Source organism: Epargyreus clarus, unplaced genomic scaffold, assembly GCF_041222505.1.
Source record: "Epargyreus clarus isolate Ecla_fem2 unplaced genomic scaffold, WU_Ecla_fem_2.2 ptg000007l, whole genome shotgun sequence".
NCBI classification, from domain to species: Eukaryota; Metazoa; Arthropoda; class Insecta; order Lepidoptera; family Hesperiidae; genus Epargyreus; species Epargyreus clarus.
The window spans coordinates 11,679,970-11,699,775 of NW_027332215.1; the positions used below are offsets into that span (position 1 = coordinate 11,679,970).

The following is a 19,806-nucleotide window of genomic DNA, read 5'->3' on the forward strand; positions in this document are numbered from 1 at the left end:
TACGCTGGCCTAGTTTAAAATTTAATATGATGGGCTGCCCTACGTTAACGATTTTCCACTTAGCGTAAGTGGAAGTCCGTTCTAGTGACGCCATTAGGTACTTTTAATATTATATCATATTATTATAATGAAATAAACATTTTTAACTGATTTATACACTCAGTATAGATCAGTGATACCTCCATAACGTCTCCTATATCTCTTTTCGTTACTATAAATTGTAATGAGAAAAAAAACTCGGAATAATAAGACTTTTTTATAAGATTGGAGTAGCAAACCACTTGATGGTAAACTGATTTTAACATCTGTGATTTAGTCCAAATTTAATAGATTTTGAGTGAAGCCGATCACAAATCAAGTCAGCAGGCATCCACATCTCTCCACCGAAATGCAGATTTGCTTTAAGGAAGAAATTGGTTTGACTATTGTACTTCTCCGATCGATACTGTCTCTACGACCTTTCAAATAATGTAACTAATATAATATTAATTTAACATTTATATAATGGTGGATACGTAATTATAAAAAAATATTTGAACAATAAAACTAAGTGCCAGTTCACATAAGGTCGGCCTGACAGTTTTACCATTCGACGACTGACAAATTGCAGTTGATGTTGACACTGAGCAACAAGTGTGTATTTTGTAAATTAAATCTAACCTTCGGATTTTTTTTCATTAATATGAACAGCAAGAACTCTCAGCCTCTGAACAGTAAAACTCGGCCCGACCTAATGTGAACCGGCCCTAAATAACAGAGTCGACAATTAACTTGAAATGTAATGTCGCTGGCAGACGAGTGCAGTAGCTTGTGTAAGTACTGCAACTATTCATTAAATTTAAACCGTCTGCTCAGTGAGGGTGAAAGTGCCTCTACCGTGGTCCTTGTGCAATAGCGACCTCAGCGACCTTTTACCCCCTCGTTACCTTTTACTCTCGCGCTTTCTTTTCCGGCTACTGAACGAACAAGCGCAAATTGAGTCACGTTTAGCTTGGATCCCGATTGTTCCTTTAGCTCTGCACGAAGCTTCTTTATAGTGATAAAAGAATGACGCTTAGCATAGGTATCGTAAACTTTGTTCTCGTAAGGTGTGAGGCAACTGCAGTTTAGTGCAATATTATGACAGCTCTTACGTTGCTAACTTCATCATGTCGATTGTACTTCTCGGTAGGTGTATGTGCGCAATCCCTAAATTTAATCTTATATTTTTTTATTTTTAACTTTATAATTTCAGATACTTTGTTGCTAACTTCGTCGTGTTGATTTCGCGTGTCAGCCTATGTGCGCAATAACTAAAATCTCATGATTAGAAAATCATAACATCAATCATCGATAAATCTCACGATTAGAAAATCATGAGATTTTAGTGATCATAAGGTTTTAGGAAAACCTAAGGAACCTAACGCAAACTACGTGTTCCTATTGTGTCGCCGACATTTGTCGCTTGTGTATTACCACCCTAACGCACCTGAAGGAGTCATAATTAACATAAAACAATAGTTGCATAAGATATTAAACAGTCATTCTGTCTAGTTTATTACTTTATTTACGTAAGGTACTAAGAGGCGTCCGTTGCATTCAGATTCAAAAACACTCAGTAGATATGCCTTGTATTTAAATGATTTGCGTAATCCAAGGTTAGGCAATTTAATTCTATTTTAAAGTTAAATGTTATATCGTTACGTAATTTTTGAATAACAATAGTATGCACATTGATTCGTACAACAGATACGTTGTGGCGTTATATTTAATAGATACCTGTTCTATGGATTTCATGGACAATGTAATGCTGAACAAGATCCATAACGTTCAACCATAGATAAGTAAAGATTACTCACTCCTAACAAGAAAATGTACCCAGTTTTGAGAATTGAAATAGTTGCGTAAAAAAGTTTTGCCACGTCTCCGTGCTAAAATGTCCCTAAAATATTTGAAATAATTATTTATTTATTACGTATATTACGTAATTATTACGTAAATTAGTTATTTATTCGTAAATTTTCTCTAAACATGATTTTATTTGTCAAGGATTCAAAAAAAAAGAACTTACTAAAATAAGCTGTTTGTGGCTTCATTCAATTTCAAGGCGGCGAAGTATCTTTACTAATCTATGCGTTCAAATAAGATTTCTATTCAACTAATGTATTGCTATAATGTTGATCTTATCGAGATCGATTTAACAAGCTCATTAACTCTTGTTATTAACAATAATACTGTATGCGAGAAACTCGGATAGGTGTATTATTATTCATAACGGGCATAATCCATCCATCCGGACATCCATTTGCCTTTCAGTCCTTAAGCAATTGGTATAAATAGTTAACAATTTTGTTACACGATTTATCTCATACACATTTATCATAGCAAGTCATAGATAAGTATAGATATCTCACCGCCTTGTAAATGAAGGAAGACATTAAATGGCTTAAACGGCTGACAATTCTGTCAGCCATTTAATGCCTGTCATGGTGTAACTTACGCGGAACAATGCTGACATGCGCAGTTAAGAGGTACAAAAATACGAAATCCAAGAAAAAGTGCGCAGAAATATCGTTTTATTCGTAAATGATGTAAAAACTACATTTTTTTAATATTTTTCAAACACGAAAATAGATGACATTTTAATTTCAATTGTTAAAACTGGTTACATTTTCTTGTTAGGAGAGAGTAATCTTTACTAATATATGTAGCAAGTTACTAAAAAGCTTGTAAAAAGTGTAAGTCATAACAAAGGTAATTTCTTTACAGCGCTCATACTGGTGTATGAGTACCACGCAGGAAGCACGTCGCTATTGGAGAAGTATTTGACAGCCACCGGCAACGGGAACCCGGCCGAATCAAACGGCGTCTACCATGATCCGTTCTCCTCGGACCCTGACGCGCCGAGGCCTTACACTCATCAGGTGAGAAGCTGGAAATTGTCCGTATTCTTGTGCTTCTGAAGGTACAGGTCTTCGTGGTATGTCTGCAGCAGCGTCAACTGACTTATCTATGTAAATGCGCAGTGGGTCATGTTTTAGGGATTTCTCTCAGAGTATAGCGATGATACATATATCGTTGTTTTTGTATTACAATGTAGATTTGTAGAATGTACGTTTCATTGCGACACCTTTAGTGAAACGCAGGTAAGAATCGTTAGTGTGATAAAGTGATTTTTCGGAGTTGGAAATGTTTTAATGGGATGGTCGAATTTCGAACAAAGCGATCATAGAAGATGTACCCTAATAACACGTGAGGTAAAACAATGCATTGTAATACTAGCTAGCATTTGGCGTTCTAACTCTGTTGTAAAAGTTCCGCGGAGCATCCGTGATCGTATGCGTATAGGATATACACCTATTTGAAATTATTTATATATGTAAGTTGCGGTATTCACTTAACATTAAGTTATGTACGCAATAGTGATGTACCATAAATTTTCATTCGCATTCGCAATCATTCTAATAATTTTTGAAATTCGTATTTGCAAAATTTTAATACAATCCTAAGATAGGTAACTTCATTAGAAATAGTTCCTTTTTTGTGGTTGTTAATCTAATTAAAGTGTAAACAACACACAGGTAACTCTAATAAAGTCCTATCTTATATTAATAAAAAATAAACCGTATTTTTTTATTTGCATTCGTATTCGCGAATAGTCGAATACCGAAAGTAACCATACACATATCTATTCGCGAATGTGAAAAATCAAACATGCCTCACATCACTAACACGCAAATGTGAAACCACTACATATGCGTGTGCTTTATGTAAATTAAAACCGTTCAATCTGTTTCGGCGAATATAATTAAATTTTATACTCCATGCGCGAATTTAATCAGCACGAATAATTATAAAATAATATGCATGACATTGTCGATAGGTAATTGAGTGCCTACCTGATTTTAATGTTGACCGCATTAATAGGAAAACCAAAATATTAATTAACGGAAAAACGTACGTCCCTTACTTTCATACATTTTAATGTATTCAGATAAATCAATAGTAATAATACCATTGAATGTACAGTGCAGTCAGTACTTAGCATTATCAAAATCGATGTAAAAATGAGATGGAGAGTGTCCAGACAACAGCGATGGATAGCTATACTCGTGTTTAAAATCGTCTGCGAGGGGTGAACCAGAAATCGAGGGGAGGCTGTTCACCGTCTGCAAATCTGATAGGTATTTTGGGGAGGCTGCCGTATAACAGTTTATGAACCTAGCTATGATTATGATATGTATTCCGTGCGCCAGACAGCCTGGCGTTGGGGGTTTATTGTAGCTAGTCTATAATGTTCGTATGTATCGTAATCGCATCGATCTGGACGTGGTTCGACGTGAGTGAATTGTACGGTAATGCAGGCACTCAACTATCACACTAAGATGTGTATATGTTCGTACATAACGATTAAAGGAGTTCGAATCATATTAGAATTGAACCTCGATGCTTAGAGCGTGTCTGCAATAAAAATAATGAAATCGGCGAGCTTTCTGCATTAAAAATAAAGAAACCGGAAACAAAAAGATACATAATTTTGATAGGAATATTTTTATCTCAATACGGGAATAAATTCCATCAAATCCTAATATTGTGTTTTCGTTCTTTTTGTACAAATCATTTCAAATTTCAGAGTAAATGAAACTATACAAAATCATACATTTTGAATAAATAATAATAGGTAGATTTCTGTTCCGCTAATAACTAACGAGTCCATATTGATTGGTATCTAGTTTATTCTAAATCTAGGTTATTTGGAGGTTTGGAGTTCTATATAATGTTGCTAGATAGTCGACGATATTCTAATCTGTTGCAAAGAGCGATCATAAATATAGATTGATCGATTGACCCAGACAAGAACCAAATATGGATATTCAAAGTATTGTTTATTTTAACTGTCCCGATTCTTCTTCTTCTATACAATAGATATAGTCCGCGTAAAACTGGTAGTCCGCTCTGAATATAGAAATGAATCGCATCGCCATAGCAAATTGTATGACTACACCTGCTCGCAACAACTTCAGAGCGGACTTGCAGTTTGGCACGCACTATAGGTACCTAAGTATCAACATTTAAACGTATTGCTGTCCTGTGCCTGTGCACGGATCTCCATTCATAGTGAAAAGGGCTTAGGACATAGTCTCCCACGCTGATCAAGCGCGGATTGCTAGATTCGATACACGTTTAAAAATATTTTTTATAGAAGTCTCAGGCTTCACGGAATTATCCTTAATTAAGAAGCAGTTAATTAATTTCTTATACGCGCGTAACTTCAGAAACTCTGAGTAAACTTAGGAACTCGTTCATAATTATAAAAAATCAGTTGTAACTGGAAATACGTACGAATATTTAAAGCAGATGATAATTATAGCTTGTTTTATTAAATAAATAACGTTTGTTATGAAAAAAGTTATTGATAAAAAATGTGTATTTTACACGATAATATTGTGTCGGTTATTGGCCTGAGATAAAGTTATCTATAGTTATATATTTGACCAATATTATACTGCAATTAAAGAATGCAAAAATAGAATGCACTTCAGAAACGGAATATGTTTTTCGGACCTCGTACAAGACCGTACCCGATATCCGATTTTATAGCACCTTTTCCAAAATATGTTCAAATTAGTATTTCGTTAAAAATGCAAGCTCTTCATAAATCTGTGGTAATGAGTACATACAAATTTACAAATTAGTATCAAAAAGTTCATGGCATACAAAAAATATTTAGAGACATGAAATTAATGGTCCGTTGCAATTTAAATTTCATAAAAATATACATAAAAATTCCCTCCTAATATTACCGTTTTGTAATTGACCGTTGTCGTTACAACAAGGTGGTCATTTGACATCGGATCAAATGCAATATCGACGCATTGAAATATGCACTAAAAAACCGGAATATGCACAATCAAAATACGAGGGATGCAAATTTGTAACCCCACAAGTTAGGTTTACATTGTTCCCAATCTTCCAGAGAATCCCAACCTTTTCTTGACCAGGGACCATTTTTATGATGTTCTTGTTAGCAGGGACAACTATATAGGTAGAATAAAAATAAACTGTAATAATGAAGCTTTAACTTTTAACGAAAAACTCAATGGGAACATACATGAAAATAAATAATAATATTATAGGATAAACTTTTATAATTTTGTATTAATGTAATTTCTGTAGGTAATTGCATCATTTTTACAAATTAAGCTATCCTAGGACTAACATTGCTACTCAAAGTTACACGCAAATCATCACTTACTTTCAAGCGGCTAAATTTAATAAACAGCCCGCTAAATTTAAAAATGTTCGCGGACCATAATTTGGCTTCTGCCAACCACTGGTGGTCCACTGGAGGGGGACCCCTGGTTTACATTAACCCTTCCTTGACATTCAAAGAATAAAATTGCGTGCTCTTACTATTACAACCCAGATGTACCATTTCAACGGACTTTATCATATTTGTACAAAAATTATACAAAAATAAAATATATTTTTTCATGTTATGGAGATGTGAACACAGTCCTACTTACTTATTTACTTTACAGTCACATTTTTATAGCGCATTGAAAATAATTGTCAAAAGGTAAAATTTTGAAAAGCACCTCCTTCCGTAATTTTATGACTTTTCTCGATGACCATTATAAATACCTACTTTTTCGTAAATATTACAGAATTTACTTAAAGAGTTATGATAGATTGAATATGACCCTTAGAATGGTTAGTTATTGAATAATACAATGGAGCATCATCCAACTGCACTCCTGTAGTTTAAAATATAAAATATATTACAAAAATATGCAATAACGCTATAAAATAGCATTTTGTACATTTGCATATTTGCGTATATATAGATATGCAAATGCTAAAACTGTTACAAAGTTCTTAAACCATTGCATTGCCATCGGTCTTTCGAATGGTAAAAGCTAAGTTTTAACAAAGATATTTCTATTGTGTCAATATTCATTAACATCAAATTTATTATAAATCTAGGCCAATTGGAGGTATTTTAGAATTTGTTAGAAAGACGACCTTATTCGGATCTCTTCATAGAGGGATCACAGTTAGAAATAGAAATACGGATTGACCCCGAAAAGAACCAAATATGGATTCAAATTGTGTTGCTTATTTTAACTGCCCCGATTTATCCCTCGATACAAGAGGCATCTATTATACGAATCAACCTCTCCAATCTATTACGTAGAATACAGAATTCTCAGATAACGCCAATATTCATTAATATCGAGTTTATTATAAATCTAGGCCACTTGGAGATATTTTAGAATTTGTTAGACCGACGACGTTACTCCGATCTGTTCCAGGAGGAATCACAAATATAGAAGTATCGATTGACCCCAGACAAGGACCAAATATGGATTCAAATTGTGTTTCTTATTTTATCTGCCCCGATTTTGCCCTTGATACAATTGGTATCTATTATAGGATCGACCTCTCCAATCTATTATGTAAAATACAGAATTCTCAGATACTCTTTTGCAATAGGTACACTTAGAATCCTTCACCGCTAAAGCAAGTTATAAAATTAATTTCTAACGAGCATGTCCACCATGCGAGCCTTCAGTTTCATATTAAATTATGTATGTAAATGTTCCCATGTAATATTATTAGCGTTTCGCATTTTTAATATTGAAGTAGCAGAATGCTTGTCATTGCGTCTACACGATGGCGAGTGGTTACTGCCACCCATGGATAATTGTAATTAACCACGGATTGGATAAAATTCCTAACTGAGGTTGGCAACAGATACGTTTGTTACTCCTGAGGATTAAATTAGAACACTTTGGATTAAGTATTATCTCTCTCTTACCACCACATCCTTGAAATCGGAACACAGCAGCGCTTAACAATGCTGTCAGTAGGCACAATGATGTTAGGTTAATTATTTTTAATTTACCTAGTGGTTAAAATTGGATCATATTAAATTATTATAGGAATTTGCGGATTTTTTAATGACACCAAGTTCGTCAAAAAGCGGTATTAGTAGAAGTGGTTAAGACTTTGAGTTATACCTAGCTTCAAGATATTTACCCAACCCGTTAAAGTAAATAATAAAACTTCGAAAATTCAGAGGTTCATGGATTCGAACCTCGGTTCCGCAGATAAGGAGGTGGATTTTCAAATCATTCCTCTGTACATATTTACATTAAAAAAAATTAAACGCTTTCTACACTGACAGCCCCACACTAGGATTCCCTGTATCGTGGGTGCTATGGACACACACATAGACAAATACACAAACACCCAGACCCAGAAACAAGTCTAAGTTCATCATTTAGAAATCTGTCTGGCCGGGAATCGAAATAAGGACCCCCTGCGCGTCAGACCGGCATGGTGACTGCTCCGCCACGCGGGTTGTCATCATGGCCTCCAATAGCTACATTTATAATATTAGAATTTGTATTTGTGTTCGTATAGAAAAACGCGATGCTGCGCGCCGTAGCGTCCGGTGCGCTGCTGCCCGAGGCCGTGCTGTGGAGCCTCCTGGTGCAGCTGACTGCCGCGCTCCGCGCCGTGCACACCGCTGGATTGGCTTGCAGGTAAACTATCTCTAGCGGGTTAAGAGGGCCCCCGAACCCGGGAGGTCTCCTGGGGGGCACCGGGGGGAACCCGGGGGGAGGTCGTCAGAACCAAACAATCTATAAAATATGTAGCAGTATGCGAAAAAAATGGTCACCGAATCAAAGACGAACTTTTTACACTGGGGGCCTCCATTCAACTCTCCGCCCCGGGCCCTACAACCTAGGGGCCTCCACACAATTAGCCTTAGCCTAAGCCTTAGCCTCCGCCCCGGGTCACCGACGACCTTAGTCTGACCACTATATTTGGGAAAATACTGCTACTGCTAAATAACCACTAACTTTCGAACCTCCCTTGGTGAGATTTCAAGGGATTTGTCTCGATACACCTCGATAACGTCCAATTCGTATGACACCGCACATGTTAAAATCTATCAATCGCGTTAGGCTGCAGGTCGTGCCAATAAAATATACATACATACACTGGTAAATATACTAATCTATCAGTTGGGTGAGAACGGGAATGTAGTCGTCTAATTATTTTTATTTCCCACATACGCGTCTGTTACTTAATCTAAATATGATTGAAGTAAGTTCTGAAAAACTTAAAAAAAATCATAAAACCTAATAATAATACGAACTTTACTTCTTATATTGTTGCAACTTAAATCTAAATTATTATGAGTTATTTCCAATAAAATATTCATATCATCAGGGCACACAAGTAAACAAGTTTATCAATCATAGGCACCGAGATCACCGCAATCAGAGTTGAATAGAGAGAATAGATGAACGAGATGAACTGCAACATTGTGCACAATAACAGGCGGATGACACGAGATAGCCTAATAGAATAATAGGGCACTTGACCAAAATAACCACATAGAAATCATGCTCCCGCCCGCGAATAATACATTTCAAATGGCGCGGCAATCATCTTCTTACTTATGCACATCCGCTTGTTTGCACAGATAACGAGCTCGAATTATCTAGTGGACGATAGCAACGTTATATGCTCTGGTATCTAGATTTTATGCCCTCAACATATGTACAATGTTATGATATTTGACATCAGTGACTTCTAAAATATCGTTAATCGTTAAAGTGATAGGCACAATCATCGAGTCAATAAAATGTGAAAAGAGACGTATTTTTAACACGCTTTTATTGTTATATAAAAGGTAAGCAATCACACCTCGGTTTGGTCGTAGGCGTACCTTTCAAGTTGGAGGCGTACCTTTCATACATCAATGACTTCTAAAATATCGATAATCATCAAAGTGATAGGTACAAGCATCAATTCAATATAATATTAAAAGAGACGTATTTTTGTTAGTCACATCTCGGTTTAATTGTAGGCGTACCTTTCATGTGGGAGAGGCGAGAAAAAATCTTAAGAGCCTTTTCTTCGCGCACAAATATCAGAGAATAATTATTTCAGGCACACGCAAAAAATATTCCAATAGGAGGTTGTTTTATTTTAACTTTAATTTTTTTGACGACCTTTTTTGTCGACCTTTTCGTATAAGGAGCTACAAATTCGTCTTCGCCCGTTCAACGGGAACCCACGCTACGCCACTGGTTTAAGTCCCACCTTAACAGCTAACAAAGCTATTGTTACGAGAACTTTGGGATACTCAGAATAGACAATATATATAATATAACACACTCTTTTAGAAACGCAATGGTGTAAAAAAAAGGAAAAAGGCCGCTAAGAAAGGAATTTGATCAATTCTACCCCCAAGGGGATAAAATAGGGGATGGGAATATTACGTCGTAACGCGAGCGAAGCCGCGGGCAAAAGCTCGTTTTATTATAAAGCTGGGATCAAAATAAACTTATCGCTTAAAAGTCAATTTCGTAAATATTATTATCTTCAATACTATACCCGTAATTTCCTCCAATTGCACGAGATAAGCGAAACGTGAAAAACGTAAATATTTACTATGAATTCGAATTTGCGATAAAATTACTTATATTGGCACTTGTACAAATCGCGTGTTTTTAAAATACAGATATGTACTATATTTTATAACTACCTCTGCCTGTAAAGGTCGGCGAGGATTCCAGCAGACATACATCTTTTACCAGCTACCAAAAAAATAGGAATATCGATTGTCAAACAAAAGAGAAACTATTTATGTTGAAATTAATCTGAAGTCAGAATTCAACCATAATCATATTTTTTTAATAGGGTTCCATGCCCAAAGGGTAAAAACTAAACCCTATTATTAAGCCTACGCTGTCCGTTTGTCACAGGGCTTCATCTCCTGAACCTTAATAGATAGACTCTTCAAACTTTTACAGAGTATATATAAACGTGGCCGCTATATCATCAAATACTAAAAATAAACGAAAAGTTGAAGTTAAATGAGGGTGGCCATAAAAGAAACCACTATTTCTCGACGTTATTACTTCGACTTAAATAATGTAAAATAATAAATATATATATATGGTGATAATTAAAAAGAAAATAAGATAACCATTTGTTTCCAGGAGCCTGGATCTGTCGAAGGTGATCATGAACACCTGCCGCGCTCGCATCACCTGGTGCGCCGCCGCCGATTCTCTGCTCGCCAACGCTAGCGATGTCAACCAGGTATCAGTACATTATATTACTCTCAAATTAAATGGTACCGTCGCTTTACTGTCGACGTTGAGTAGATGCACTTTAGCTACATAATGTTTTTAATGTAGAACCCTTAGTGGTTCCACTCGGCAGGCACCACCCCCTATTTCTGCCTAATCTAAATATATATAACTCAAAGGTGACTGACTGACATAGTGATCTATCAACGCACAGCCCAAACCACTGGACGGATCGGGCTGAAATTTGGCATGCAGGTAGATGTTATGACGTAGGCATCCGCTAAGAAAGGATTTTGATCAATTCTACCCCCAAGGGGATAAAATAGGGGATGAAAGTTTGTATAAACTTTAGTACTTACTTCTTAATTAATAATATTACTTCGTAACGCGAGCGTAGCCGCGGGCAATAGCTCGTACTTCATATTCATGCCTCAGCAATGTTAAGCGATGCTGTTACAGTTCGGAGAGTGTGGTAAGGGATACTTATCTAAAGCGTTTACTCCTCAGGGGTAGCGAGGCATCTGTCACGGAACTAAGACAAACTATAATTATGTTTGAGGGTGATTGTAGATTATAGTACATGGGCGGTAGTAGCTACTTACCATCTGCATTTGCTATAACATCAGTAATAGCTCTGCTGTGGTCTAATGTGAAGGGTATTCTAAAATATACACTTACAGGAGACATTCCCATTTAATCCTCAATAGTAGCACCATATCTGTGGCAGACTTTAGGAAAGAACTTTCTTCCTTGGATCGGTGTGGCAGATGTTGCCACTTTGTCAAGTTCGGTACCAATGACTAGAGATTGATGTTTGTTTGTAATCCAGGCTCAACAAGACGACCTGACTGGCCTGGGCCGTTTGGCTCTGTCGCTGGCTTGCCGCTCCAGGCACCTGGACAACCTGTCCGCTTCCCTGGACCTCGTGACCCGCAGCTACTCGTCGGACCTCAAGAACCTGATTGTGTAAGTTTATACACGGCTACTTGTCTTTTTTTGTTCTACTACAGGTGTCTTTCCAAATCGGTAACAGGCCTGGAGAGTACTCTTCCATGTTTAAATGGGTATAGGTGTAAGGTAATTGGCCATGTGTGTGATATTTTCAGACAAAAAGCCTCCTATAAACTTTGGAAACTACTTTTCAATGACAGATTACCATGCCCTCCGGCATGGAATCGCGCAAGAATTTTGGTCAACAATGGTCAGCTCATTACTTAACTTTGCAGATCACATTGGATTTTGCCACACTATGTTGCCAGCGGCGCATACTTACACAAGCCAAATATAATGCATATAATTATATTCTACAGACGGCAATGTATTATACTAGTTCACGTTCAAAACACATGTGCTGTCTGAGTGTAAGACACGGCAATAGATTATAATCCAAACTTAAATAAAGTTATATTAAATATAACAATTGTCTACCTTCCCGTGTCATGTTGTATATGAGATCAATACCAACATATTGAATATCCAATAGATTTTACAATGCCATATTTACAATTTTTGGCTTCAGACCCAAAGAGTAAAACAGAACCCTATTACTAAGTCTCCATTGTCTGTTCATCTGCCAAAGGGTTCTATATCTTGAATCGTAATGGATAGCCAATTGTTTTTTTTTACAAAGTATTTGTAACCGTTGCCGCTATAAAAACAAATACTAAAAATCAAATGCTTGAAAATAAATGGCGGTCAACCTACAATAAACCGCTATTTTTCTGCGTTATTCGCTATATCTATTGAACTGCATCTACTTCTATGGCTAAGATAACAAATACAAAAAAATATTGAAAATTTGGTGGGTCGAATCCCCTTTGTATACGACTCTTGCTTTGCCAGTTATTTTTACTATTTGCTACTGTTAGTGCTAAAGCCTTTTTATTAATAAAATTTATTCGCATTAGGTACTTGCTGTCATCCACACAGCCGCATCGCAACGTGACTGATCTGATGCCCATGATTGGGGCGAGGTTCTACACTCAGGTATACTATAAAGCAGAGTATAATATAAATTATTGGAAAGCTATACACTGTTGTATATTAAAAAGTTGTAAAATACGACTTTCTTCGAAGGAAGTTATGCTAATTAACACAGGAAACTATCAATGCGTTCATGTGCATTGACATAATTATCACAGATTACCTTATTGGTTGTCTGCTTATTTTCTATTTGCCCTTTTTATTATATTTAAATTTGTTACAGAAATATTTATTTGGAGCCTAAATTATATTTATATCCAGATTTTGTTTATAACAAAATAAAGACTTTTTCAAAAGCTATAAATTATATTATAACATAAGTTAAGGTAAATCAGATTAACATTTATGTAAATACAGTGTCGTTACAATTTCAGTTTCCAATGTGAGTAAATAGACTTTTCTTCCATTACTATTACTTATTAATGCGTGGTAAAAAGCAAAATGATATCAATTCCATGGTTATACTTTGAAAAGACTAATATTAAGATTTATACAACAATAGTAGCAATATTGTATAACTCTACACCCAATTCTGAAGTCTGCGCAGATCAGATTCGTTAGGTTTAGTCATCAACCAATTTCATTTCCACTGCTGGGCCATGGGTCTCTTCTCAGAGTGAGATTAGTTTAGGCTATTTAGGGTGGACTATGCCACCCAGCTGACTAAGTGCGAATTGGTAGACTTACCCCAGTTTTTATTATATATTTTATACATTTAAAAATATTTAAGTATGTTATTTATTATTTGAATATAATTTATTATACATACAAGTTACTAATAAGATTTGATTAGGTGGAGGATCTAGAACGCCGCGCCGATGCGCTCGAAGACCACCTCAACCGCGAGTTCGACAACGGGCGCCTGTTCCGCATCCTGGTGAAGATGGGCATGATTAACGAGAGACCGGAGTGAGTATCAACTATCATACACTTAGATTTTATGTCATTTTCTTTTTTATAATATAGGAGCAGCAAACGAGCGTGCAGTCAACCTGATGGTAAGTGGCTACCGCCGCCCATGGACATCTGTAATCTACCCCAGGTAGGATTAGATATTCCTACCTGAGGTCGGCTACAGTTGTGCTACCCCTGAGGACTAAGCTGGAACGCCTCAGAAAAGTATGTCTCCCTTACCACACCTTTCAAATCAGAACACAGCAGTGTTTAACACTGCTGTGTTCTGATCCTTCAAGGCGGTGAGATATCTATACTTATCTATGCTACGCCCTTAGAGCGCAGCGTTAGCAATGCATTCATGATCAATTTTCAATTTTTACTCGTGTTCTACAATGTTCTATATGTCCGTTACATGTCCATTGGTGGCAGTGACAACTTAATATCAGGTGCATTGCGTGATTATTGTTACGTCAATCACTCTTTGTGTAGAGACCTTCCAACGTCGTTCATCAACATGTTACTGTCAACGATACAGATAAAATTTTTCATTTTCATTTTTAAAACGCCATACTAATGCAGCAAATGCTCATGCTCATAAATCAGGATTGACAGATAATACAATTATTTTTTAAATTATATAACACTTCTTTTGGAGACGGGGATAAATTATTTAAGTGAATTTTTAGAAAATTTCAATTTCAAATCGACACCATAGAATTTGCTAGAAAATGTCACAAATTTGTTTGAAAAAGATACAACCAGAGTTATTTTAAATATTTTATTATGACATGAAAAGACCTGATACAATACGACAGTTACCAATCATTTCCAATAATTACTTATGTACACCATATTGATTCTTACACAATTATTACGTGCGTATAGCCCGCGCCAAACTGCTTGTCCGCTCTGAAGTTGTTGCGAGCAGGTATAGTCGTACAATTTGCTATGGCGACGCAGCTCATTTCTATATTTAGAGCGGACTAGTAGTTTGGCGCGGATTATACGTACATACGTACACACACGCTTTGTTTGTGAACGCGACCGTTAGTGTAATATACATGCATGAAATGAAATGAAATATCTTTATTTGCTGCGATGTGGTTACAATTTGGTGTTAGTTACAGATCGTAATTATTAGAATCTCACATTTGCCACATGGTGGTGTACAAATTGAGTCAATTAAAATTAAATATTAAGTTAAATTAAGATATACATTAGAAAACTGATGTATAATGTAGATTAAACCTGGACGGAACCTGGAGCGAGACCGGCGATCGCTACATGCTGAAGCTGTTCCGCGACTACATCTTCCACTCGGTGACCGAGGACGGCCGCCCCTGGATCGACCTGGCCCACGTCGTTTACTGCCTCAACCAACTCGATAGCGGCACAAACAACAAGGTTATTTTCATCCATTTCGTCAATATTTAAATGTAGAATTTACAAATTTATTTTGCTTTGTTAGCTTATTAGAATCGTTGCCTTTAGATTGTTTTGTTTCGTTAAATAGATGTGTAAATGTTGTTGCCTGTAGAATATTATTTTCCTTTATGTTCGAAACGTAAGCGATGTTGCCTGTAGTGCACTTTTTATTTTATTCCTTATATTATATTTTGTCTGTATAATCGTAGTGAGAATATAATTTTAGAAGAATGGGTTTTTAACAAAATTTTACAAAGAATCAAATTAATTTAACCTTTCATACAATCAGAAACAAGACGATTTTCCTTAATTATTATTATGAAGATTTCTCTAAAATTAAAATAAAGCAAATTAAATTGATTCGGTTAAAAAAAAAACTCATTGGTCTAAAATTAAAAATATCTTTTTATTTCTCAAAAATATAACTAACAGGTGGAACTGATGTCCCGCGACGAGCAGAGCGTGCTGGTAGTCTCATATTCTGAACTCAAGCAATTCCTGGAACAAGCTTTCGACGAAGTAATGCAAGCGGCCAATGCGCCCCCCTAGCCCGCGACCCGTGGGGACCCTCGTCCCCTGGAGGCGCAGATAGCGTCTGGCCTCCCCTTTCACAAGCGAAATGGACCTAAATACGAACTGCCCCCTTTGTCTTTCGATGTACCCCGTATCGAACCCCCGCACCGACACGCACAGACTCCGCCGTCGCCGACGCTGCCGCCGGCGACGCCACCGCCACCGCAACCGCCGGCGCTACTGCCGCCGGCGCTGCTCTCGCCAGCGCTGCCCCCGCCGGCGCTGCCGGCGCCGTCGGTGCCGCCGCCGCCTCTGCCGCCGCCGGGGCTGCCGCCGCTGCACCTGCCGCCCCCGGTACTCGCGCCCTCAGTGCCGGTGCCGCTGCCGCCCCCCCCGCCCGGTACGCACTACATATTCACCTGGCCCGCCTTCGTACCCTACTGCTACGGGTGCTCGCTCAATCGTTTCTGCTACGTGCCGCCCCCGCCGACAGTGCCACAGAACCCCCCACCGGGGATACCTAATACATCACATAATTAATTAATATACCTACTAATTATTAATCGACACGTATTTAATGTTTACTCAGTGTGTACACGCCTCGTTTGATGATCACCTATATATTAGATTCACATCGGGCGCGCGTTTTAGATATTAGTGAAGAGCTAGCGAAGCGACGTAGCAGGTGAATCTTGCATGCTCCTGGTCTGTACTCATACGTCATTGGACGTTTCATTTATCGGTCCGTTTATAATATTAGTGTATGGAGATAGTCAGTTCGAGAGAGACTCAAGTATATTTAAGTGTCTTATGCATACAAAACTGTTTGCGTTATATTTGCAACTTCGATGTGTGTGCCTAATTTAAAACGTTGAAACGTGATTCACGAGACTTGAAACGATTTGTAATCGATATTTCTATAATGATATCGTCTTAGAGTTAAGGTTATGTATCGATCGATAATAATTTATAATGTGAGCCATAGTAGCTGGATTGTGTTCACATTAGAATTTGTGAAACCACTTTATAACGCACAAACCTTTTGCGGTTTCGATCACAAGTTGACTACGTAGGCACATAAATAAAACGAAGGTGCATCTCACAGTCCACGACTAGTGCTATAAAGGAGGGATACTGAGTTAGCAACGATCTCATATATAGAACTGAGCTCATCTAGCAGTAAGATGGTGGTGCGTTTTCAATATTTGCACCACATTTCACACAATACTTTATGAATATTTTTATGAATATCTGGATGTTTAATTAATTATTATTCTTCTATCACCCACTTTGAGCTTTAAGTGTCCAACTATAGTTTTGTACCCTAAAGCAGCCGCCTGAAGAAACGCCACGACATTCCAAAGCGACAGTACCTATAATAATAAAATTATAGTATGGACGTCGGCATTGCCAGCCCAAACAGAAATCTCTTGTATTGTCCTTCCGCCCACGACTATTCGGTCTTAGGTTCGATATTCATCTAAACGAAGACGGGTAGAGAAAAGAAGAGAGGTATAGCAGAAATAAATTGATATACATCTAGAATCGGATAAATTTAAATATCAATCCGTTTACGAAACATCTGTTCTCATCTCCCCCCGTTTTTGCTTTACCGCATTGATGATCTAGAACCAGGATCGTAAGGTGAGATAGGCAATACTAACACACAAAACGTTCCAAATAAGTCCCAGGCGTACTGATACGCCTGCGACTAAGTTGGAACGCATTGCTGTCCTCAATTATGAGTCAAACATTATTTGCCGTTGATATGTCTATTGTATTAACTGAACATTTAACGGTCACTTGTTATTGACTCCGGAGCTGGCGGGCTAAGAGTTAGGCGAAGCGGCGAATCCCTTTTCAAGTTGCGGACGCTTGTACGCAACTAATCAGTTTAAACCACGTAGATCTGAATTTGTATATAATGTGAACAGTGCAATCGATAGGGAGACACGTGGCCGTTTGATAGCAATCTGTATATTGCAATAATAAAGACCTATTCTAATAAGTCTATGAAAGCGCATTGTCAGTAATGCACGGCCACTGTCGCCCGTCACATGCACCTTTACGTCTGAATATTCTTGTTTGTTACTTTTCTTGCCATTGCTTACTATACTTTTGTCCAGGTGTAAGTACACTGGCAGTTACCACGAAAATTATGATTTTTTCATTTTACATTATTGTCTATTTTATTTTACACATTGATATGTTTTTATACTGAGTACAGATATAAATGATTTCAATTAAAATATGTTACCAATAATAGTACGGCGATGGGGTAAATCAGTAAGCATGATAATGAACTTGGGCCAGATTTTTGAAACTTTTCAACATATCAAAGTTGCTAAATTTGACAATTTTCAGTACACGACTGCCGAATATGAAATATTGACAAACTACTTGCGAATTCAAATATACGAATTTACCCCAGTGTCGAAAAACCCTAACTGTTTATTACGTAACGCGTAAAAATGATACGCAGTTTTAAATTCCTCTGTGATCATAATTTCAACCGGGCAAAACTCGTGGAAAGCTCAATCCATATAACCGTGTCGATATATCGACAATTCAATTAAGAAATTTAAAATGGCGTACCCGTTACATAATAAAATGTATGAAAATTATACATGTATTATCGCAACTTATGTTATTTAGTTAAATTCTGTATTATGATTAATTATACGATTTTATTTATTTTTAATTTAGCCGAATATTATTATACCGAGAGTGACGCTGCAAATTCCGATCTATGTAGAAACATTTTCTTTAAAATAAAAAATGTATTTTCAGAATTGTAAGTGTATATTTTTTTCTATGAATAAATGGTTTTAAATCAATATTTGTTTTATTTTTGTATCCTAGCAAATTGATATAAGTATTTAGATGTAATACATTAACATTTACATTGTAAACACTTGATAAATCATTGGCACCTGACATATCCAAACTACTGAAGAATTATTTATCTATATAGGATTAATTTTTAAGTGAGCCTTCATGGCTAAGTATGAAAGTAAAAAAAAAAAGCATATATACGGTCGAATTGAGTAACCTCCTCCTTTTTTGAAGTCGGTTAAAAGAAATAGCTAAAAATCCTGAAAGGAGTTACGAGGCCTATTGTTATGAAACTGCAGTATTAGATTTAAAAAAAATGTTTCCCTAGCTGGACATCGGACGAGTTTACTTCAAAGAAGAAACAAACCTGTCTTACTTCACCGTCCGAAAGTGTTCCTTATAAAGAACATTCTGTGAAATAATTGACTAATTATATATGAAAATGAAAAGGCTTATTGCCTAGATGGACCTCGGAAAAGTATGTTTCTCTTACCACACCTTAAAGGGTGAAACTGTTATTAGGCAAAAAATAGGTGTAGCGGTGGTGCCGCCGATGTTGAACTACAGAGGGTTCTACCATCTTGTAAACGTGCTGAAAATTTTACTTGAGTTATAGAATCTTAATAAAATTCTCATTTATTAAAAATCTATATATTATAAATATTTTTCGACTTAAATATCAAATTTTATCGATAAAATTTATTCGATACACCACATGATCCCATCGAAAATTTATATCAGTGCTGTCAAAAGTATGATTATTGCCAATTTGTACGGAAATTGGATCACAAACTCGTGTTTAATAAATCTTCGACATATTCATTTATTGAAACCTCAGGATATTGAACTTGCATAAGAAAGAAGCAATTAATTGTATAAATTATGCCGATCCTATCTCTATTTGCCAATAATAATAATATAAAGTGACATAACAGTGTAGTTTATTATAAATCTAAACCGAAATACAGTTTTAAAATTTTAGAAATTCTTACAAAGTTCTGTGAAACATGCGTTTGGGACTAAAAATATCGAAATACAGCACAATATTTTTTTA

General features: G+C 36.6%; 1 protein-coding gene across 2 annotated transcripts in view; it reads left to right on the top strand.

Annotated features, from left to right (window-relative positions):
* Positions 1–18,754, top strand: part of PAN3 (Poly(A) specific ribonuclease subunit PAN3) — a 38,612-nt gene extending 19,858 nt beyond the window's left edge. The window contains exons 8-15 of one of the 2 annotated variants that reach the window (XM_073074649.1): positions 2,749–2,903; positions 8,410–8,531; positions 11,007–11,109; positions 11,929–12,065; positions 13,007–13,085; positions 13,876–13,991; positions 15,221–15,383; positions 15,864–18,754. In XM_073074649.1, coding sequence (XP_072930750.1) covers positions 2,749–2,903; positions 8,410–8,531; positions 11,007–11,109; positions 11,929–12,065; positions 13,007–13,085; positions 13,876–13,991; positions 15,221–15,383; positions 15,864–15,953 — 965 coding nt within the window. In that variant the 3' untranslated portion in view covers positions 15,954–18,754. Of the gene's footprint in view, positions 1–2,748; positions 2,904–8,409; positions 8,532–11,006; positions 11,110–11,928; positions 12,066–13,006; positions 13,086–13,875; positions 13,992–15,220; positions 15,384–15,836 lie in introns of both variants that reach the window. The other variant, XM_073074648.1, reaches the window with a different exon arrangement.
* The last annotated feature ends 1,052 nt before the right edge of the window (positions 18,755–19,806 follow it).